At 35.0% G+C, this 24395-nt stretch overlaps 1 protein-coding gene across 1 annotated transcript in view; it reads right to left on the bottom strand.

The window, feature by feature from the left end:
* ATP8A (ATPase phospholipid transporting 8A1) overlaps positions 1-23989 on the bottom strand; it is a 355359-nt gene extending 331370 nt beyond the window's left edge. Inside the window, exon 1 of the mRNA XM_068351771.1 lies at positions 23854-23989. Coding sequence (XP_068207872.1) covers positions 23854-23906 — 53 coding nt within the window. The 5' untranslated portion in view covers positions 23907-23989. The remainder of the gene's footprint in view (positions 1-23853) is intronic.
* Positions 23990-24395: the final 406 nt, after the last annotated feature.

Genomic DNA, 24395 nt, shown 5'->3' on the forward strand with positions numbered 1-24395 from the left:
TAACAGTGCAAGAAACACAAACAGACGCAAGGTTATATGCTAATCTCTTCCGACTATCCCCATGTACATAAATCCCAATCGGAATTCATATAATAGTTTGTTATGAAGGTGTTGGCAATATACCATAATTTTCTTTCTTGTTTGTGATTAAGGTTTGACTATTATTCCCGGTACTCCTTAACTTTAATATAGATATTAAATTTCCGTTCATTTTACTTTGTATAATATCATAGCCTCAATCGTAATTTCCATTCGAATATATTCTGCTCAGTTAAACAAAATTCAATTTTCAGCTAACCCGAAACATTAGGAATACCTTTAAATATTGGTACTTTGAAGATTTCACATCCTTTCAAATCAACACGGGAAGCTTAATTGGTTAATTCTTTCATGCACCGTAGTCACTATTTTCTAAGTACACTGTTAAAAATTTGCCGTAAAAACTGTAAAAATCCTGGAATAAATGTTGCTAGGCATTTACCGTTTTAAAAACGGATACATTGACGTAAACGAATGATATTACGGTCACCATCCTGTAAAAGATAAATTACAAAGTAGAGTAAAATTACTGTCACCTGTATTTTACTGAAAAAACAGCAGAAGACTATATTTTTACAGCAAATTTCTGATTGAAATTACGTTTTTTTTTTTTTTTTTTTTTAAACAATGTAATTATGCTAGTTTTCAGCAATGATGGCGTAAGTTTTAATCAAATCCACCGAAAACAAATCTCTATACGCCGATACAAATTTCGCTTAAGGTCGATAAAAGGTCATCTGAAAGAAAAGCTTAACGGACATATCACTCAAAACTATAAGCGGCGACGCAGTTATCCGATAACCACAGTAATTTTGTTTGGGTATATGACAGCTGCAACTACGTCTAAGGCCAAGTTAACTTTTTGTTTACTAGACGTAAGAAAAAATCGCCGCGCAAGAAAACAAAACAAAAAACTTCTGCGTAAGAGTTTAAATACTCGGTGTCTTTTCAAATAGGCTCGATAGAAGAGGTAATTTGCATTCTAGTTAACTCCTATTACTTAAAGAGACTATAAAAGCACTATGCATGCAGACCTCCGCCACGGTAGCTTATTTCTCGAAACCAGCTTGCCTTTCCCAGGACCAATTTAGACCGTAGGCGTATTTGAAGTCTGATTGACAACCATGTACGAACTTGGGGTTAAGGTCAGGGTTAATTCGATCGACCTTTTGCTCGACCTTGACCTTTGACCAAGAACTTTTAAAATGGAATCACTTCACAATTAGTCCCGAAAAGTTTCGCTACTCTATGAGTAAAATTGTGGCCAGGAAGTTGTTCACAAACAAACAGGGGCGAAAACGTTAACCTCCTCCCAACTTGGTTGGCGGAAGTAATAAAAATATAATCAAATAACTCCGCCACTCAATGAAGCAATAATCGAGATAAAAGAACATTAAAATGAGTATCAGGATTAACGTTATCGTTGCAATGAAAAAAGAATATTCCACTGTTATTAACCAAATAGATAAAAATATTTTATCGTCATGATCAAATAAATCTGATAAGTATAAAGGTGGTACCGCTCTCTCTCTCTCTCTCTCTCTCTCTCTCTCTCTCTCTCTCTCTCTCTCTCTCTCTCTCTCTCTCTCTCTCTCATAACAGGATTACATAAAATTAAATTCCCTCTTTAAATGTGTGCTAAATCATTAGCTCTCGTAAATAATTCTGAGATCTTTAATGAAGGGTAGACAGTTTTTCATTAGTAAAATCTGTGTTCACATATGAAATAACAAAGTAAACCCTTGAGAGAGAGAGAGAGAGAGAGAGAGAGAGAGAGAGAGAGAGAGAGAGAGAGAGAGAGAGAGAGAGAGAGAGAGAGAGAGAGAATTTTATTTATGAAATCAAATCAGCATGAAGAGAGAAAGAGCGGGGGGAATAGTCATAAAGAACAAAACTACAAAGTGAAGACCACCGATGGTATTATTATTATTATTATTATTATTATTATAATTATTATTATTCTGATGATGATGATGATGATGATTATTATTAGCTAAGCTACAACCCTAGTTGGATAAGCAGGATGCTATAAGCCCTATTAAGGCTGCAACAGGGAAAATAGCCCAGAGAGGAAAGACAATCAGGAAATAAACTAAAAGAGAAGTTTAAGAACATTAACAACATTAAAATAAATCTTTCATATATAAACTATAAAAACTCCAGAATAACAAGAGGAAGAGAAACAGGATAGAATAGAAAACCAATATCTTGCCTACAGTATAAGAGAACTGAACACAAAACCCTTGCACACCAACTATGTTAATTTTACCATTATAATAAAAAACTCCGAAAATAAAACCTGCATTAATGTCTTTTATTGTTAGGAATATCTGAGTAATCGATCGTGCCTGTAACAAGTGTGCTTGAACTGTATTAGCAAATGCTGACACAACCCCATTCAAAAAGACGGAGTAATCTAATCTCGGAAAACGTGTTCATGACAAACTGGTGGCTGTGATAAAAAAAAATCATATGTGTATATATAGATATATATATATATATATATATATATGTATATATATATATATATATATATCTATATATATGTATATATCTATATATATATATGTATATATATATATATATATATATTGTGGAAACATGCAATCTAATGGAATTATCAGTTAGTTACAACTAAGTAGATAAAAAAATAATTAAAAAAGACAGAGCAAACTAGTGTCAAAAAACGTTTTCATGACAAACTGGTGGCATTGAAAAAAAAAAATAGTGGAAACATGCAATTTAATGGATTCATCAGTTAATTACAATTAAGTAGATAAAAATTAATTAAAAAGACTGAGTAATCTAGTCTTGGAAAACGTGTTCATGACAAACTGGTGGCTGTGAGGAAAAAAAAAAAGTGGAAACATGCAATTTAATAGAATCAGCAAGTAATTGCAGTCGAGTAAAGATAAAAATTAATTTAAAAAGACAAGGCAATTTAGTGTCAAAAAACGTGTTCATGGCAAACTGGAGGCTGTGAAATTACAGAAAAAGTTTGTAGAAAAAACTATTTAATGGAATCATCAGTTGGTTGCAATTAAGTAGATATAAAAAATAACTAAAAAAGACAGAGCAATCTAGTGTCAAAAACGTGTTCATGGCAAACTGGTGAATAAGAAATTACAGAAAAAAATGCGGAGACATGCAATTTAACAGAATCACCAGTTAATTGCAATTAAGTAAAGATGAAAAATTAAACTAAGTAAAGAATAAATATTAAAAAAGATCAAATCTAATCTCATTAGAGTTATCGGAGTCTATACCACTAATCAGCTTGAGACGCTCATTAACTAATGAAAAGCAAACATTTGCCCTTTTTTGTGTGTGCACGCGAGTGCGTATGTCTGTAACAACGGCCACATACTATGCATTTTATGAAAGGGGTTGAACAAAGCCCTTCGGTTAAGTGGAAGTCGAGAGAAATTGATGAAAGGGTGCGTAATTAATCAATCTTGATTAAGAGTTTATAAAATTAGATAAAAGAAGAGTTTTGCATAGATATAACTATAACTATATTGCCCCTACCCTTACCAATGAGGAGATGGATACGGCAATGAAACATAACAGTTCGGTGCAAAATAGCTGGTTAAAAATTACCTTCGTCAACGATGTTGGAAGGAGGTTATGTTTCACACCCAGTGTGTGTGTGTGTTTGTTTGTGAACAGCTTCCCGGCCAGAATTCTAATCGACGAGTAATAAAACTTGTAGGGATTCACTGCTATATAAAAAGCTGCAAATTATTAAATTTTGGAAGGTCAGGGTCAAGCAAAAGGTCGAGAAATAAGCTGTCGCGGTGGAGGTCTGCGCTCTACTGAGTGAGTGCCCCTCTAGTTGAATCCAGTGTTGTGTCATACTATTATTACTCTCATATAGATTAAGGATGAGTGATAATAACAATTCTACAATAAATATTTTTCGTGAAAGATTTTAATGAACACCCATGAAAGATGAATATGAAACTGGTAACTTATTCAAAACTAGACCGCGTCACATTTCCTTAGTGCGAATTCTCATAGCATAAGCTTCAGAACTACTTTGCATTTTTGTTTTCCCCGGGTCTTATAACCTTATAAAACCTATCGAAGTAAATATAATACTTCATTTGGAACTTCTCCATTTATTTTGTCCTTACATCTTTCAATTAGGAAAGATTTTCCTACCCCACTTTTCCTTTATAAAAATAAATATGACACTTCCCTCGAGGTTCAATCACTATATTTTTTCTTCGTTTATCATGCTCTCTTTAGGCCTAGGCTAAGTTAGGGAATTATACAATGTGACCCTTTCAATCCACTACGGTATTGTTAAAGCTTATTAAATTGAATTAAGCATATTGAATGAAATCTGTGGACTTTTCTTTATTAATTTTTTCAGATGACTCGGCTATTTAACGAAATACGGTGTGGCTATCCAAGATTTTAAAACTATAAACATATTTACAATGACATTTAATCCCTCATAATATCCAGAGAGAGAGAGAGAGAGAGAGAGAGAGAGAGAGAGAGACTCAGTGGGGATATAAGTTACTTTCAATAAGTAACTAACGAAACCAATGGAAATATTATTTTGATCTAAATGAAGAAACAGTAACGTCTTTGGCAATGCGATAATAATTCTAAGTGATCCCCATTAACACGATACCCGTCAAAATCTCTCTCTCTCTCTCTACTAATTCTTTATCAATCACACTCAAATTGGCATTAATGACCATTGATGTTATAATGCCATATAATTTCCAAAGACTCTCTCTCTCTCTCTCTCTCCTCTCTCTCTCTCTCTCTACTAATTCTTTATCAATCACACTCAAATTGGCATTAATAACCATTGATGTTATAATGCCATATATTTTCCAAAGACTCTCTCTCTCTCTCTCTCTCTCTCTCTCTCTCTCTCTACTAATTCTTTATCAATCAAAATCAAATTGGCATTAATGACCATTGATGTTATAATGCCATATAATTTCCAAAGACACTCTCTCTCTCTCTCTCTCTCTCTCTCTCTCTCTCTCTCTCCCCTTCCATTCTTGATAAACAATAAAACATTGCGACATCAAAATGAATTAGCCCACTGATCTGAAAGGATAAGTACGATGCAATGATAATAGTTGATAATATTTAACCGGCAAAAATAAAAAAATAATCTACTACCAATTTAATTCACGAAAAACAGATAATAAATGACTTTTCTTACTCTTATTGATTAGAATATTACCTAAAATACTCACGAATAAACATATAAAAACAATGCTTTAAGGAAATACGGTAAGTTGACCTTTTTGCATTCGTTTTTGTCACTTGGTGCACATTTCCAATAAAATTGAAGAACAGCGCTGTTCTAAGAAAACGTATAAAAGTCTTATTTCATTTTCTTGATAGGTACTAAAGGAAAATTATTTAAACCCTTTGAACCAGTTAACATCTTTGAAATAAGACAGTTGTATCTTAATAACACTGGCAAGAAAATCACAAACCATCTAAATGTATAAAAAATATTATTTCCATATTTTTTTTCCTTTGGTTTCTCTTGAAAAAAGGGGCGTTTTCTAAAACGAACATTCTCTAAACAGAATACATTGATGATTTTACTAAAAATCATGGAAAAGTTCATTTTTTTAGTAGCAATATTAAAAATATTTCAATATTCTAGTTTTTTAATTGTTTAGAAAAAAAAATTCCAGGGGACGTAAAAATTCCCCCCTGAAAAACCAACCTCAAGGTTCCACGTTAAAAAAAAAACCTTTCACGGATTCCACATACCTGTCGCAGGCTCCACCTTCGCTGGCCGGGGGTCTCAACTCTAGACTGGGCATTGTGGGAGGGAGCCAGGTTACACAGACCCACATACACACACACACACAAACACAATGTCCCTCTCCCTCCTAACCCCCCCTCAATGAAAACCCAACTCTCCCATAACCCCCCTGTCTTCCTTTTCCACATCCCCTCCCTATAACGCCCACCTTCCCACCCAATGACACGACACACCCCCCTCCCCTCCTCCTGGCCCAGTTTCCCCTATCCGATACCAGCCATTCGTCCGCTAATAACCCCTCTATATTTCCATCCCCTTACCACCTTGCAACCCCTCCCCCCGTCCCTTCTCTGATCCAGTCAGCCCTAAGCACCGTCACCTACCCTTGTGAAGGAAAAGGGAATAAACGTTTATAGGAATTAGATTTGTGTCTCAAATCACATTCTTTGACTCTTCATTTTCAAGTTTATTTTTTTCAATGATGAAAACATTCACATGAAGTAGTGAACATTTATGATATGAAATATATCAATCATAGCATTTTATCAATATATATTTAGATAATCTTATGGTATAGATAAAGTAATTTTGTTAACAGTTTAGATATTTATTGTTGCAAGGATACACATATGGGAAAAGCATATATATTATCAAAAGATTTTTAAATACTTTTATACTAAAGTTAAAGTAATTATCTTAACAATTTAAAAGAATTTCAATGTTGGTAACAATATACACATTGGAAAAATATATCTATTAAATTTTTCTCGGAAAAAAATTCTCTTGATATTTGGTTAAACGGTGCCTAGTGTATTGCTAAGGACCGGACTACACACAAAATTGTCATATATTGCAATTTGCTTGCAATAAGCAAAATAATTTATTATTTATTCTTCCTTTCTAAAAACCTGAATGATCTTTTCACATCCAAAATACTACAGCAGTCACAAACTACAGAAATAACGTCTTGCTTTGACATGGCCTTCAGCTTTCGTTCTTAAGGACGAAAAGAAATACAATCTGCATATTGTTGTTATTGTTGTTGTTACTTCCTAAGCTACAACTCTAGTTGGAAAAGAAGGATGCTATAAGCCGAAGGGCTCCAGCAGGGAAAATAGCCCAGTGAGGAAAGGAAACAAGGAAATATAAAATATTTTAGGAACAGTAACATTAAAATAAATATCTCTTATAAAAACTATAAAAACTTGACAAAACAAGAGGAAGAGATATAAGATAAAATAGTGTCCCAGATTGTACCCTCAAGCAAGAGAACTCTAACCCAAGTCAGTGGAAGACCATGGTACAGAGGCTATGCCACTACCCAAGAATAGAGAACAATGGTTTGATTTTGGAGTGTCCTTCTCCTAGAAGAGCTGTTTACCATAGCTAAAGTCTCTCTTCTACCCTTACCTAGAGGAAAGAGGCCACTGAACAATGACAGTGCAGTAACCCCTTGGGTGAAGAAAAATTTAATTAAAAGAAAAAAGTACACTCCTTCGATTAACAACTAAGGGCCAAAGTCTGTGATGTAGAAAGTAATTAAGACCTTTAATGAAATTGAGAAGTAAAGAGAGAAATACCTTGGCCATTTGAAGTCCTAACTAGGTGAAGCAAGTTACAAAGGAAATAAGTTTTAAGAAATACATGATTATTACTTGAGAGAGAGAGAGAGAGAGAGAGAGAGAGAGAGAGAGAGAGAGAGAAAATTAGTAGTAGTTATGGTATAGTAAAAGTATAAAACAAAATCTCTTCGAAATAAAACTGTAATGTTAAAGTCAACATATTTGTTTATCTACTTCAGAGAACAATTAGTATACAACAACAATCTACTGAAGAACATCTATACCATTCTAAAACTGAAATCGTGTTACTAAATCCTTGGAGAAAATAAAATAAACATCTATGCTTATCCTGGTAAGATTACTAAATAAGAATAGCAATATTCTCAGCTTTTAATCAAAACATAAATTATTTTCGAAGTTTATCATCGTTAATGTTGTCATAATTAACCATCCTACTACATTCATATACTACTTCTCATAAAAATAATATATGATGAAAAGTCTTTCTATTTTTTCTCTGTTCTTAGTAGCCTATAAAAAATACTTTTTTCTTTCTTGGAAAAAATTATTTCTTCTAATAATGGACGGACTCCAGAGATACACCAAAACAATAATCACTGCCCCCCCATATATATATACAGTATATATATATATATATATATATATTTATATAATATATATAGATTACGGACTCAAGGGGAAACCACTCGAAGACAGTAGCTTCTGGTCGGCCGGAGAATCGAATCCTGGTCCAGAAGCTATTGTCTTTGAGTGGTTCCCCCTTGGGTCTCTGATCCCAAGGCTAAGAGAGAATCCAGACATTAAGGTATTAAAATATATGGCTTATTTGAATATGAAAAACACGCCTAATTGTGCAAAATTTATCACATTTGTATATATATGTATGTATGTATGTATGTATGTATGTATATATATATATATATATATATGTATTAGAAAAGCCATATATTTTAATACCTTAATGTGCATATATATATATATATATATATACAAATATGTGATAAATTTTGCACATTTAGACATGTTTTTCATATTCAAATAAGCCATATATTTCAATACCTTAATGTCTGGATTCTCTCTTAACCTCGGGATCAGAGACCCATGGAGGAACCACTCAAAGACAATATCTTGTGGACCAGGGTTCGATTCTCCAGCCGGCCAGAGGCTACTGTCTTTGAGTCGTTCCCCCTAAGGTCTGTGATCTCGAGGTATAAGAGAGAATCCAGATATCAAACTATTAAAATATATGGTTTATTTGAATATATATATTTATATATATACATATACATATTATATATATATATATATATATATACATATATATATATATATATATATACATATATATATATATATATATATTTATATACATACATATACATATTATATATATATATATACATATATATATTTATATATATACATATATATATTTATATATATATACATATATATATACACATTAAGGTATTAAAATATATGGTTTTTCTAATAATATATATATATATATATATATACACTAAAGTATTAAAATATATGGCTTTTCTTATATATATATATATATATATACATACACAGTAATTTTGACAGAATTTATAAGAATCAGATCCCTTTTATCAGTAGCTCAATGATTCATTCCATATATAACAAAACCAAAGCACCCATTCCTAAAAGTCTACCAAAATCCGTACGACCTTCAACCAAACCAAGTTCCCGTCTTTAGAAAATTAAATAGATCAGTACAGATTGTCAGAATGTCTCACTCATCAAGATTGTAGAACTCCAAAGAATCGTGCGTATGCTTTTCTTGACAAAACGCAATGACAATTATACCAAAAAAAAAAAAAAAAAAAAAAAAAAAAAAAAGTAAGCTCCCGAAAAAAAAATGCTAAGGGATATGATGATATTTCTTCTATCCGTTCTCCTTCAATGAAAGGACTATTTTTTTTTTTTTTTTTTTTGTAATGTGTTACCTCAGGGACACGGCTGTCAGTTAGCACTCGCCAAAATTTCCTTCAAGTGTACTTGTAAAGTACGTTCATTTCTTGGATATTCTTTTTCATAGCGGTTATGATTACCCTCTAAAATAAACAGGATATAAATCCTACTTATTTATAAAGCCTATTGAATAAAGCCACCTTAATATAACTAACAACTTGGAAGGCCGCAAATAAGAAGCAAGTGTAGAATACTAAGGCTTGTTATAAATTACTGTGACACTTTAAACCAGCTTACATGTCCTACAACTAAAATCAGCTTAACCCTTAGAGCGAAAGAAAGGTCTCTGACACTTTCAATGAAAAAACAATAACTAATCTAATTTCTACAGTTGTGGAAACTAAGTCTTCACATGTTCGTTTGGAGGCTATTGCCAAAGCACGGACAAGTTTAACATCAATCTTGCACACATATATGCGACACATTAAAGATATTTCCGAATAGTTTAGCGACAAAAATGATAAAACGGCCACAAAAAATTTCCGTGTATGAATACGTTTAAATTTTGGGCCATATGGCCCTGCGCTAACACTGGGGAGGCCATTCAGTGCATGGTTAAAAAGGGGGAGGTAGGAAAGCTTAGAAGTGGATTCACCTACGATCACAAAAGACCCTCATGTAATGACTAGGCACCTCATGAAATGCTCTGTCGGCAATTACCCAAAATGGAGAATTTCGTGTTGCATCGCATTCATGCAACACGACCGATTTTAGTTCATACTGGTTAAAATACGATCATGATAAACATGACTAAAGAATAAAAATATAAAGTAGGCCGCCAGTGGTTACACACACACACACACACATATATATATATATATATATACATATATATATATATATATATACATATATATATATATATATATACATATATATATATATATATATATACATATATATATATATATATATGTGTGTGTGTGTGTGTGTATATATGTGTGTGTGTGTGTGTAACTACTGGCCCCCAACCCGGAAAAAAAAATTCCCTACTATATTAAAGGGTCTGTTGTCTAATGAGCCTTCTTCAATGGCAACCGACCTCTTAATATTATCAATGACTCTTGAAATAAAAGTTTTCAACTGCAACATTTAAATCTTAAATGAAAACATCGTCGCATTTAAATGTTAATATGATTTATTGAACAATAACATTAATATTGATAAAAACTATTTTTTCTTTTTCAATGTCTTACGTGGTCATGATACATTATTTTCCACTAGAACGCAGACATATATTGATGCATTTTTACAAATTAAAATAAGTTTGCTAAAATATTTAAAATGAACTATAGGATTTTACATACTACTTCGTACATATTCTTTCAATTTAAATTTGAAAAAAAAATATCAACACAAGAAACATTAATTTTCTACTAATTCTGCACATGATACATTGCCACATTCCCATTTATATATATATATATATATATATATATATATCATATATCATATATATGTATATATATCAATGTATACATACATATGTGTGTATAGATATATCATCATTATCATCACTACTCAAACTACAATGTTAGTTTGAAAACAAGGATGCTACAACCCTAGGGGCTCTAACAGGAAAAGCCGAATAAACTATGTATGAGAAGTAATAAAATATATTTTAAGACAAGTAACAATGTTAAAATAGATCAATAATATATAAACTATAATACGAAACATGTCAGCATATTAAAAAAAAAATTGCAATAAATTTGAACTTTTGAGGTTCCATCGATTCAACTGTCACACCATAATAGGAAGATCATTCCCCAATCTGATCACAGCTGGGATAAAAATTCTAGAATACTGGGGGATATTGAATCTTGTGATGGGGAAGGCAAGACTTTTAGGATTAACAGCACAACTGTTGTGGAATGATCTTCCTTCCTAATCGTGAAGTTGAATCGGTAGAATTTCTAGAGTTCAAACTTGCAGCAAATGTTTTTTTGTTGAACAGGCTGCCATAAGTCTTTTTATAGTTTATATATGAAATATCTGTTTTAAAGTTGTTAATGTTTTTAATATCTTATTTTAATTGCTCATTACTTCTATTCTAGTTCATTTATTTCCTTACTCCCTTTCCTCACTGGGCTATTTTTCCCTGTTGGAGCTCTTGGGTTATAGCGTCTTGCTTTTATAACTAGGGTTGTAGCTTAGCTAGTAATACTAATAATAATACCTGGTACTGCGTACAGATTAGTACAATCTGGGAAGATCTGAATGCAAAGGTCGGTCAGAATCATGAAAAACCTTTTGCCACATGCATAAAGAACTAACTGAACGACAGTGCAGAGATTAATATTCAGATCAGGTATAAGGAATCTAATAGACCGTAAGTCTGCGTACAACAAATTAAAACGAGAGACAAAAGCTGATGACCAAACAGAAGAAAAATACTAAATAAATGCTAGAATGTAAAAATTAAAACATTTCCTGAGGATATATTGACCACTTCAAATTTTTAAAGACTTTCTCATAAGCCATTATTTAGGGTAATTGAAGAAGAAACAGACGAGATTTATTTTTCAGAAGTAAATTTGCTTTCTGATATATATATATATATATATATAGAGAGAGAGAGAGAGAGAGAGAGAGAGAGAGAGAGAGGCTTCACCATCGCTTGACCTATGATCATTAGCAAACTTATCAGCCATTAAGTTTAAAAAATGAGCTTCCTGAGCCCAACGTAGGACCAGAGACTACTATAGAAACCGTGGACTTTCATTTGGTAGATAGCAAAGTGAGCCTGTTGCTATTTCTCTTTCGAATCTGCCCCCACCCCCATCCCCTTTTCTTTCCCTTTCTCTCCCATTCCCTTCTTCCCTGGTCGACACGCTCCCATTATCACCCCTCATGTCACCGAGAGGTTAACGATGCATGAGGAATACACAAACACATTACCTTGAATCACTGATATAGAATAGCGCTCAAACGGGAATCCATGGCTCGGACGGCGAAGTGGAAGGGGAGAGGGGGGAGGGGGACTCCTATGACCTCCTTTTGGAAGTCCCCGAAGAAGTCCTTTGGTAGTGCTTTTCTTGTCTATCTGTCCGTCCGACTGATACTGGCTATCTGAAATGACGAAGTGTTGACCTTGTCTTGGGCGCAGCGGCCCCCGCTGTAAGGAACATCTGGGCGTGGTCTAAGGGAACCCCACTCCTGTCTAATTGGCCGAGGCACCAATGCGTGGAAGGCTGGTTCGCAGCTCGTTAAGGCGTTCTCGGCTCGTTATCGGCGGAATTACCGACCTTATGGCCCCCTGTGACCTCTTTCCAATTTGATGAGAAGGGATCGCACATTTTAGAAACCGCAGAATTCGCTGGCATGCCAACGTTCTCGGCACAAGAACGGCGCGAATATTTATTGCCGTAGAAAAACAGCCGGTGCGGTGGCAAAGGGTGTGGTCCTCCTAGATTAAGGGAAAACAGCATTTATAACACCAGGGAACAGAAGAAAAAAAGTAAAACTCGCCCCCGTAACAGACACACACCGCATTTCCCCTTATCATGGGGCAGTCGGAATGTTGGTGTAAGATGATGTTAAGTCTTGTTGCGAGGGCTTGAAGATACTCCATTTCGGAGGAGGTTTGGTGGATGGCAAAAATCTTTGAATTTCTTACATTCAATCCCAATAATTATCACGATTTGCTTACACAATTGTTATTTTTTTACATATGACAATCATTAGTGAAGCCATTTTACTTCAACGCCATGCTATAAAAATAAGCACCGAATTGTATATAAAATCAAAAACTTAATAGAGGCAATTTTCTTTGCTCAAAATACGTTCACTAATAATGGTAGAGATAAAATTAACTAAAAGTGAATCTAATCGATAAGTTAACTAATATAGATAAGAAAAAATCGTGACTAGGTTTCATGACCACAGGGTTAAGAAAATGACAGGCCTTTTCACATCACATAACGCTCATAATAAAAAGTAAAAATTCTAGAGAGAGAGAGAGAGAGAGAGAGAGAGAGAGAGAGAGAGAGGTTTACATAAATTAGTATACTGAGAGAGTTTTAAGATCTTTGGTGATCCATCTAGCCTGAAGAAATATTTCAATTCTCTCACTGTACCATGTAATAATAATAATGATAATGATAATAATAATAATAATTAAATTAATAATAATAATAATAATAATAATAATAATAATAATAAATAACAATAATAAATAATAATAATGATGATAATAATAATAATAATAATAATAATAATAATAATGGTTGTCAACAGAGGCAGATGGAGAAAAGCAAAAGTTATCGAAATAAACAAAATATTATCATTATTATTACTACTATTATTATCATCATTATTATTACTACTACTAGCTAAGCTACAACCCTAGTTGGAAAAGCAGGACGCTATAAGCCTAAGGGTTCCAACAGGGAAAAATAGCCCAGTAAGGAAAGGAAATAAGGATATACATAAACTATATGAAAAATTATGAACAATCAAAATAAACTATTTCAAGAAAAGTATCAACATTAAGTTTTTTTTTTTTTTTTTTTTTAATAAACTATAGAGACATATGTCAGCCTGTTCTGCATAAAAAAAATTGCTGCAAGTTTGAACTTTTGAAGTTCTACTGATTCAACTAACTAGTTTACGTTAGAATAAAGTCATGAAAAAAAAATATATATTTCAGCTACTTATAAAGGGCTTTCAGATGAAACCTTTAGGTATCCCTAAGTTACGAAGGCTGGATAACAGCCTGTATTTTTTCAAGTTAGTATCTATAAGTCTCAAAAATTATAAAACCATCTACATTTGCAAAACCCACAAAGATTACTAAACCATTAACACTCATTAAAACCTAAGAGGTTTTAAAAAGTATTAATGGTTTAATAAAAACTTCCGAGCCCTATGGTAGGGATGTAAAATTACTACCATCGTATGTCACTCCGTGTCGTAGAAAGTGACTAAAAGGACAGCTGCTGCCTTGTTGTCTTGCTTTATAGCAAAACGCTAGGCCTACCGCCAATAACTGTGGAAACTCCCACCTTGCAGTTGGACTATTATACGGCAAGGGACAACTCCAAAAACCGTGGCTGATGACAGCTAGGGCATGCAATCGTAAACATTCGCCAAATTAACCATGCTTGATGCTACACATCAGGCAACCGACCCCTTAATGTAAGGATAACGGTGGCAAAGACGACGACTTACTAAACCCCTTACACTTAAAAACCCATCAGCCCTTTATTCAAGTTAGTCTACAATAAGGCGATTTTAAACAAAAAGGATAAACCATATTGAATTTAGGATAATAAACCCTAATTTAAATTGGAGAAATATTCGGAAATCACAAGACTTTATAATATTTCTTAAAAAAAAATGCAATTTGATGAGATGGAATTCAGAATGACAAGTATCAGGAAGTGAAAGTCGACTGAAGACTGAAAAGCTTTAAAGCCCCCTACGAAATAGCTTAAATCCGTCACCAGTGTTGAGTGAATTACCCAAAGGCTGTCAAAAATTTTGATTCTTAATTTAGACCGTAAGTGTAGCAGCTGCGTTATTTTTAGTAGTTTAATGAGGACTAATATTCCAAACTCAGGAAGTTATTTGATAGGTCAAATGGTTGCCTTTTACGCCCAGTTTGATAATTTGATATAGCCATTGTAAAAGGCCCAATTTCACATGTCTACATAAATTTGATTCCCAACCGATAACTATTTCAAATCATCTATGGATTCTAGCAACATAAGTTATCGAATGAATTAAAGATAGGTCTACATCTAAACGAGAATGCATATTGCAAAGAAAAGCGGCAGTAGTTCTTACTTTTAGCCTCTCAGTACAGTGCTATAGGCCTATTCCCTACACCTATATCTCACTACGTGTTTTTAGTGAGCAAGAAAATACATGGACCTGAAAAGACTATACATGACGATGTATGCACCCACCACAGGGTTCAATAACCTTACACACACAAACAAACAATATGTATACCTTCTATTTGCGACTTTATAAATTGTTATAAAATTTGTAGCAAAAAGGATCAGTTAACTCCAGGGGTAAATACAATAAGAGTCCTATCATTCACTTATACTGTTGGTCGAAAATTATAGTACAGTACGATGAATTTGAAATGAGAATTCAGTATCATTGCGCTGGTGGCGCTCCATTACCCATGGAAAAAATCCCAGAAGGGTGGCTAATATTCGTACGTTGTAGGACCATTGGCAACAAACAACTTAGTTTGAATTTAAATCCCAGTCATTAAAATAACCATGGACACACTAAGGAATTAATAACCTGCTTTAATGAAAAATTACCGTTTATATACAAAAACAGTTATCTAATCTATGGAAAATTGCATCAAAGAGGGGTATTAATGAAAAATACTGAGGTAAAAGGGATGTCTTGATTGACACACTACTTGCGCGTGAAACTAAGAATTCTTAGAGTATTTGATTCGTTAACGAAAAGCTATCTGTGGGTCACAAGTTCGAACCAAGCTCAGATCTTTAAAGACTTCAATATTGGTGGCCAATGTGGTAACATCCCTGACTGGTGATCGCCAGACTGGGGTTCGAGTCCCGCTCAAACTTGTTAGTTAATTTGGTCGCTGCAACTTCACCATCCTTGTGAGGTAAGGGGATCCTATCGGTCTAAATGCTGACTCATCAGCAGCCATTGCCTGGCGGGGCCTCCTTGGTCCTAGCTTGGGTGGAGAGGAGGATTGGGAGTTGATATGTATATATGGTCAGTCTCTATGGCATTGTCCTGCTTGATAAGGCAATGTCACTGTCCCTTGCCACTACCATTCATAAGTGACCTTTAAAACTTTAAATTACTTTTCTATCACTTTGATCTAGGATTCTATGGGGACTATATTCATTTCTTTTAGCGATGCATATTTGCACCGACTCGCGGCGGTGCCCTATTAGCTCGGAAAAGTTTCCTGATCGCTGATTGGTTAGAATTATCTTGTCCAACCAATCAGCGATCCGGAAACTTTTCCGAGCTAAAAGGACACCGCCGCGAGTCGGTGCAAATATGCATCGCTAAAAGAAATGGACTATAGGTCTACCCGGTGTATCATCGGCATCCATCGCCTGGTACTCCTCAGTCACAGCTTGGGCGGAGATACGGCCTAAGTAATGAACACGTGTCTGTAGGCTTGGTTTCTAAAACAGTATGTTAATGACCTGTCTCTTACCTTAGCCGCTCATAGGTAACCTAAAGTTTTTTACTTCATGATTGATCAGACATCTACAGCATCACCCGAATGGTAGCCAATGAGTTTCCTATAGAAAGAGACCTATTTTTCATGCGGTGTGATTTTCTAAATACCAAAGAATGTATGACAAAAATATCTTGTAGGTCCTGTAGGGCACAGGATTTCCAGGTGTGATATATAGGTCAGGGAAAACTGCCCTTAAAATCTCTAAATCAAAGTAACTGAATTTCAAAGCAATTTCAGAGCAGTATCTCAAATTATAATGATCGGGTTTTCTTTATAGCCGGTTACCTAACAATATTAGAGGACACTACAGTTAAAACTAAAGAAATGTTGCAGTGCGTGTTCCACATGTTACTAGTGTGGCTTAAATAAACTGTTTATTGATAACACGTATACGAAAATCAATTACCTGTCTGCAATGATCTACATATGGTAATATATAGAATCAATCCGAGTTCATGTAGTGCTTGATTTTACGCTTTTTTTCACACGATTTTTCTTTCGAAGCTTCATATTAAGACTCAAGAATATGTACTGTACTTTCGTATTATGTTTTACCATTGACTAGTGGTGCTCATGAGACTTATTCTGTTTTTAGACTTCACTAATGACAATAAACTTAGTTCTCAAAAGCAAGATGAAAAGAATAAAACGACTGCTGTAGTATTGGTTTTACCCTGAAGTGAAATCAATGTTAATATTTAAAATATCAAAGTGTATTGATATAATAAATGCATTTAGTTAACTGACACCTATGCGAATCAATTCACCACATTATGCTAAAGGAGGTATGTTGTGCACATCATACTCTAAGAACGAAGTACAGTATTACCCTGGTGATTGTCGAGAAACTGACTAGGCCTATGCCAGTGAGACTACAGCCGGATAAACGCACGGAAAGCTATGAATAGCATTTAGAAAGTATCGTTAAAAATAGGGAGGCTCTTATTTACGAAACGGATATTGTCTTTCTCTTTCTAATGATTGACTGATTGATTGATTTAAAGCTTTCTGGCATCCTGACACCTAAAGTTATTATTATTATTATTATTATTATTACTAGCCAAGCTACAATCCTAGTTGGAAAAGCAAGATGCTATAATCCCAAGGGCTCCAATAGGGAAAAATAGCCCAGTGAGGAAAGGAAATAAGGAAATAAATAAATGATGAGAATAAATTAACAATAAATCATTCTAAAACCAGTGACGTCAAAACAGATATGTCCTATATAAACTATTAACAACGTCAAAAACAGATATGTCATATATAAACTATAGAAAGACTCATGTCAGCCTGGTCAACATAAAAACATTTGCTCCAACTTTGAACTTTTGAAGTTCTACCGATTCAACCTCTTCTTCTAATGATATTACCGATTAGGTAGTACAGTAGGTTGGCCAGGGCAACAGCCCACCCGTTTATATACTACCGCTATAGCTGGGCAGCTTAGCGATGTGATGGGGACCGACTTGTCAAAGTGTCAAACTTTGTGAGGCAATTCTGTAGACTAACTATTATTTTTTTTCTTAGCTAGTAGGTTGGTCAGGGCACCAGCCACTCATTGAGATACTACCGCTAGAGTTATGGGGCCCTTTGATTGGCCAGACAGTACTACATTGGATCCTTCTCTCTGGTTACGGTTCACTTTCCCTTTGCCTACACATACACCGAATAGTCTGGCCTATTCTTTACAGATACCCCTCTGTCCTCATACACCTGACAACACTGAGATTACCAAACAATTCTTCTTCAGCCAAGGGGTTAACCACTGCACTGTAATTGTTCAGTGGCTACTTTCCTCTTGGTAAGGGTAGAAGAGACTCTTTAGCTATGGTAAGCAGCTCTTCTAGAAGGACACTCCAAAATCAAACCATTGTTCTCTAGTCTTGGGGTAGTGCCATAGCCTTTGTACCATGGTCTTCCCCTGTCTCTTGGATTAGAGTTCTCTTGCTTGAGGGTACACTCGGGCACACTATTCTATCTAATTTCTAATAAAATCAGAAAAGGATATATTTCAAATAATTTATTAATCAATAAACATTCATATTTTGCGAGATATTTGTTTATGGCTTGACAAAGGTCGAAAATAAAGCCAAAAAATCATGTCACGACATTGTACAGAACTTGCTTCCATAGCATCAGTGAACATGACAATTAAACATTAATTTTTTTTCAGATTTATTAGTGTTTATAACTGCTTATTCAGCCCCTTAAAGTTTTCAACATTAAGGAAAACATCTTTAAAGCAATTTTGGCATGTACATCGGCAACTGCAGCTGGTACAAGTATGTGGATATCCATTGATCTATTTGTCACAACTGCACTTGCACCGTCTTGTGCATTGCCATCCACCTTTCCTGCAACCAAATATGGTGCCACATCCTTTTGCACCCTTGCATGCACATTTGACTAGTCGGCTGCAAGCTTCAGATGCTATTGACAGTGTCGTCTAAAAATGGAGCCAAGCCTTTCTGTCCTTGTCCAGAGTCCAGCCCCATCCCTCTAGAGATGGTGCTTACTGCTAGGACTGGTCAGCTGTGGTCCAAATGCTTGCCTGGTAGACAGCACGGTTTGAATGCTGTAATAATGCTCCCTGTGTGGGAGGAAGGGCTTCCATCATCATCTTGTCTCTGTGGCAAAACAGCTCTCTGCGGGCCTCATAAACAGAGCTCAATTGGCTGGTTTTGTCTTACAGGAAAACTGTGAAGCGTTTCAGCAATTTGAAGCGGTGGCTGTTCATCTTCATGGCAACAAAAGGATTTTCTGTAATGAACCCGAGACCCTCTGTTACTGCAGGATAACATTTCCATGCAGCCCTTACAGACAGTTTTCCTTTGCCAAAAAAGGCAGAGACTGTGTCGCAATCGGTGAAACTGTGGAAAGTGGGGAGGGCTGTAGACTTTTCCTCTCCTAGGGTTAGATCAATGGCATTGATGTGAAAGTATGTGAAATTCTTTCCTGAGCCAAAAGCAAACCAAATCTTTGCTGCTGGACACATTTCTTGAAGCTTGCAGAACTTTCCAGTGATGATGACGATGACGTCAGTGTCCATAGTGCAAACTAAGCAAGTGCATGAGAAAGTCTGCAGTGCATTTTGCAGATGCCGCATTATCTTTGTGTCTGCTTCCTCGTGAACATTATCCTCTGATGAGAACATTCTGGCCTGATGTAATGACAACTACTTTTCCATTGGGGAACTGAGCTGTGGCAACTTTCTCTGATAGGAAGGCAAAGAGTTCTTGTTTGTTGTCCAAGTCCTTGAGAAACTCTTGCCACTTTCCAGGGATCTTGTTTGGACCAACAACTTTTCTCCTGATTCGTTTGCCTCTCTTCTCTCGTACACTCTCTTTGATACTGCTGCTGTGATGTGCCCCACACCACATCCATTCTGTCAGCACCTTCCAATTGGTGTCTGATGTATGGTAGGAAAACATCATTGGCATAATTTTCAAACGTTGAGATTCCAGCAGTTGGGAGGAAGTGTAAAACGGCAGAGCCATCCAGAATCTTTGCGTCAAAAGTACTCGGGAGTCAAGCTGCTCTGATGCTGGTGTCTGCTCAATGGAAGAAAGTAGACCTGCATCAAGCTCTACAACATTCAGTTCTCAAACTGAGCTTCCCACCTCTGCCACATGCTGAAGACAAGCTGCCAGATCAGTGTCATCATGAAGGTCTTGTGTCTCAAGTGAACCTGGAGTGTCTGTATCGGGTGCTTGTATTAGGCACTTCAGCAAGTATGACTTTTTGCCCAGGCGCAGTTTTCCTCTGTCTGAAGGAGATGGTGGGTATGGGTTATTTTTGTGCTGGAAAAAGATACCCACATCTGTTTCCCTGTCTTGAGCCACAATGTACCGCTGTGAAAAAAGGCTGACATCAGCCTTCAAAGTTGCTATTTAGCCAGCTTGTTTTGATTTTTCCTTTGGTGTTGGACAATTGAAGAGTGGAAGGGAGTTTTTCTTGATGGGGTCAAGAATTGATCGAGTGAAGTCTACCAAAACTGACTGATATTTGCGTCTGCATCCAGAGTTCTGAATTCATGGAGATGACCATCCTCTTTGCCACAGAAAATGCATGATGATTTTGGCAGTATTTTCCGGTCTTTTCGGCGCTTCTCATCAGTGGCAGAGCCTGGGTCATCTAAAGTCAGTCCTCTTTTTTGTTAAGCTCTGCGTAATTTGTCTTTGGCAAATTTTCTACAGCAAGATTTGTGCCACTTCACCCGATGTGCCACAAAGTCTTCAACGGGGACGCCTTCATTGAAGCTCAGTTTTTATGGTAATCTGTGTATTTTGTGGAGTGCACAAACGTTAGTCTGGAAAGACTTGTGTGGCACTGTTTTGTCTCCAGTGCCTGGCCCTTCCAATGAACACTTGAGTTCCTCCCTGGTTTTTTGCTGGCAGATCACGCACGCACTCCAGTCTATATCGCGTTTTCATTCCAACCCTGAAACACAAATAAAAGTACGCATGTGAGATATGGCTTTAGGAGTATCCTCAGAGTCACTGTTTCAGTACAGAAATGTACAATAACCATTATGCATCATAAATCTATCACCAGATAGCTAGGTAGCTTATGTCAATATTTGAGAGTTCCAACTTGCCACTTACTATTTCATCCTTTCCATCTAACGATGATTTTCCCCAATTCTCGGAGTGCGAAACCTCAAAAATTGCTTCTTGCTGCGTACATGCTGTCAGTATGACCTGTGCACGTGGGGCTTAACAAAAATTTAAATAATTTTGGATATAGATGGCTAGGAAAAAATGTCACACTTTGTTAGATCTGTCCCCATCCGGTCAAAAAATCAATGTAAGCTGCCTAAATATTAGAGTTATTGGGTCCTTTGACTGGCCAGACAGTACTACTTTGGATCCCTCTTTCTAGTTTTGGCTCATTTTTTCTTTGTCTGAACGTACACCGAATAGTCTGGCCTATTCTTTCCACATTACCAAACAATTTTTCACCCAAAAGGGTTAACTACTGCACTGTTATTGTTCAGTGGCTATTTTCCTCTTGGTAAGGGAAGAGACTATTTAGCTATGGTAAGCAGCTCTTCTAGGAGGACACTCCAAAATAAAACCATTGTTGTCTATTCTTGGATAGTGCTATAATAGCCTTTGTATCATGGTCTTCCACTGGCTTGGGGTAGAGTTTTCTTGCTTGACGATACACTCGGGCACACTATTTTATCTTATTTCTCTTCCTCTTGTTTTTTAAAGTGTTTATATTTTATATATGAAAGATTTTAGAGTAGATATAGATACTGTTCTAGAAAAATATTTTATTTTAACTGCTCATTACTTCCCTTAAAGTTTCTTTATTTCCCTTTTTCCTTTCCTCACTGGGCAATTTTCCTTGTTGGAATTCTTGATCCTACTTTTCAAACAAGGGTTGTAGCTTAGCAAGTAATAATAATAATAATAATAATAATAATAATAATAATAATAGTCCCAAGATAACAAAATGAATAATTTGTGATAATGGCCAGAATTATAAAATTTAAGAATTACTTTATATTATATGTTGCAAAAAACATTGATCTTCCTTTTTTTTCATTATGCTACATTAGTTGGGACCTGTTGCACACTTTCTTGTTAAAAGTTAAATTCGAAATTATTAGTCATAACAAGAGAGAATTTTAATATGCATTGAACTATCCTAAAACAAAATCTTATCTATTTTTTGCATCAAGATCCACATAATTATCTTACCAAGAGTCCCAGTCAAACTGGGAAGAAAATAATGATGATGATGATGATGATGATGATGATAATAATAACAACATTCATGCTTTGTCATGTACAATTCATAAAATTTTCTAAATTTTTTACAAACTGTATAAGAATATTCTCTTGAATCTCTCAAATTTTTAAACTGTCTGTTAACTTAGCTATATATATATATATATATATATATATATATATATATATATATATATATATATATATATATATATATATATATATTATTCAATTTTCCCATTTTATGGATTAACTAAGAACTGGTTTTAATGGATGAAACTTTTCAAAGCTCACAATATTTCTGTTACCAAGACTCAATAAAGCTTGAAAATCTATCATTACTTGAAATCAGCTTAATGTAAAAAAAGAAAAAAGAAAATAAACTGTAGCTTCCTAAGAAAGTTAATTCACCAATTTCTCTATACCATAATAATATCAAATCTGAAACCTAACCTAACTAAGGGAATGAAAAGTTAAGTTACAATATGAAGTTGTACGATTAAAAGTTAAGCAGTAAAAATTGCAACTTTGAAAAAAAATAAATGAGTAATCATTATCTGTGTCTATTTTACTCAAATGTTGAGCAAGACATGTCCTAAGACCTAGATGATGGGCCTTAGACCTAGTAATTGCTACGGATACTGCTGAGACTGATACTCTTGTATTAAAACGCAGTCCTGTTCAAGGAGTAGCCCTTATTTTTACATTTATGTTAATGAAGTACTCAGTATTTTAACATTTTCCCTTGACCAGGGTACAGTGATACTCTGTTTAATCCCCTCAGTAAATAATACGGGCTGAGGTGTTGAGATAACCAGTGCGTTAGCTACCATTAGCAGTTTTATATCAACAACGCTAAGTAAAATGACATTAATCATGAAACCGTAAATCTAAAGAAAAAACGTCCCTTTTAAAGTGTCCAAATATTTAATAGGTAACTAAGAACAAGTTATATATACAAAATTAAATATTAATGAAAAATAAAAGGTTTGTCAAACTACTGAATAAATAGGCCTAATCTTGTGAATTAGCTAACATTAGTCAACTAATCTAGCAATAGCTAAACATTATGAAAAGCGAAAATAAAAACTTTGAATTAGAATATATAATGTGAACGAGAAATGGTTTTACAATTGCTGGATTCCATAATCTACATAACGATTACATTATAAGAAATCTGGGACGTTTGTAAAGATAAGCAACCACAGAGTGCCTGAGGATTGTGACTTTAGCTAATTCTGAGGATGGCCAATCTTCACAAGTAATTGCAAGCTATTATTGCATATAGCAAAAATCAAGAGAATGCAAGGGTGCAAAAGGGAATTTCTACATACATATCTTCAAGAATTTATATGGAAAGAAAGAAATAAGACACGTTTCATGCATTCTGCATGGCAATTGCTGATCAATATTCATAAATATCTATCATGTTTTTTAATGTTCTTATCTTATTTGCCAAATTTTGCTTTTAAATAAATTTATAAAAAAAAATTTCATCACATAGCGGGATAGCAAATACTGTGGGCCTTTAGATGGGCTTACCTTTGAACATTCTGATGACACTGGCCCACCATTGTAACCTCCCCGCATTCCATAGTTGATCACAGATGGAAAAATCACATACAAATAATAACGGCTGGAAAAATCACATACAAATAATAAAGATGGCGTTATCTATTGCATAATGATGAAATTTAAAACACTTCAAGAAAGTTCACAAGTGGTTTAATTAGTTTTATCGAAGTTTCCGAAGACGAAACACTTTCTTGTTCACTCGGAGTCGAAGTAAACAGAAGAAAGCTATTGGCCGCTCCAGAGCCTCCAGTTCAGATAGAGCTGTGTTCACCAATCACGATTCCCTACTTCATATATTAATCCAGGACCTGTCTATTGGTCCCGTATGCAAAATGGTGTTAAAGGGGGGGGGGGGGGGTTTCAACTGAACTTGGATAATGGGTCCCTGGGCATGAATAATCACCGAGGTGCTTGTCCATAATCCCGACACTAATGAGTCTACAGCGCAATCCAAAATGGCTGCTACCCGATGACAAAAATATTTTTTTTATTATTATTAATTGGAGCTA

This window comes from Palaemon carinicauda, chromosome 28 (assembly GCF_036898095.1).
Source record: "Palaemon carinicauda isolate YSFRI2023 chromosome 28, ASM3689809v2, whole genome shotgun sequence".
Classification (NCBI taxonomy): Eukaryota; Metazoa; Arthropoda; class Malacostraca; order Decapoda; family Palaemonidae; genus Palaemon; species Palaemon carinicauda.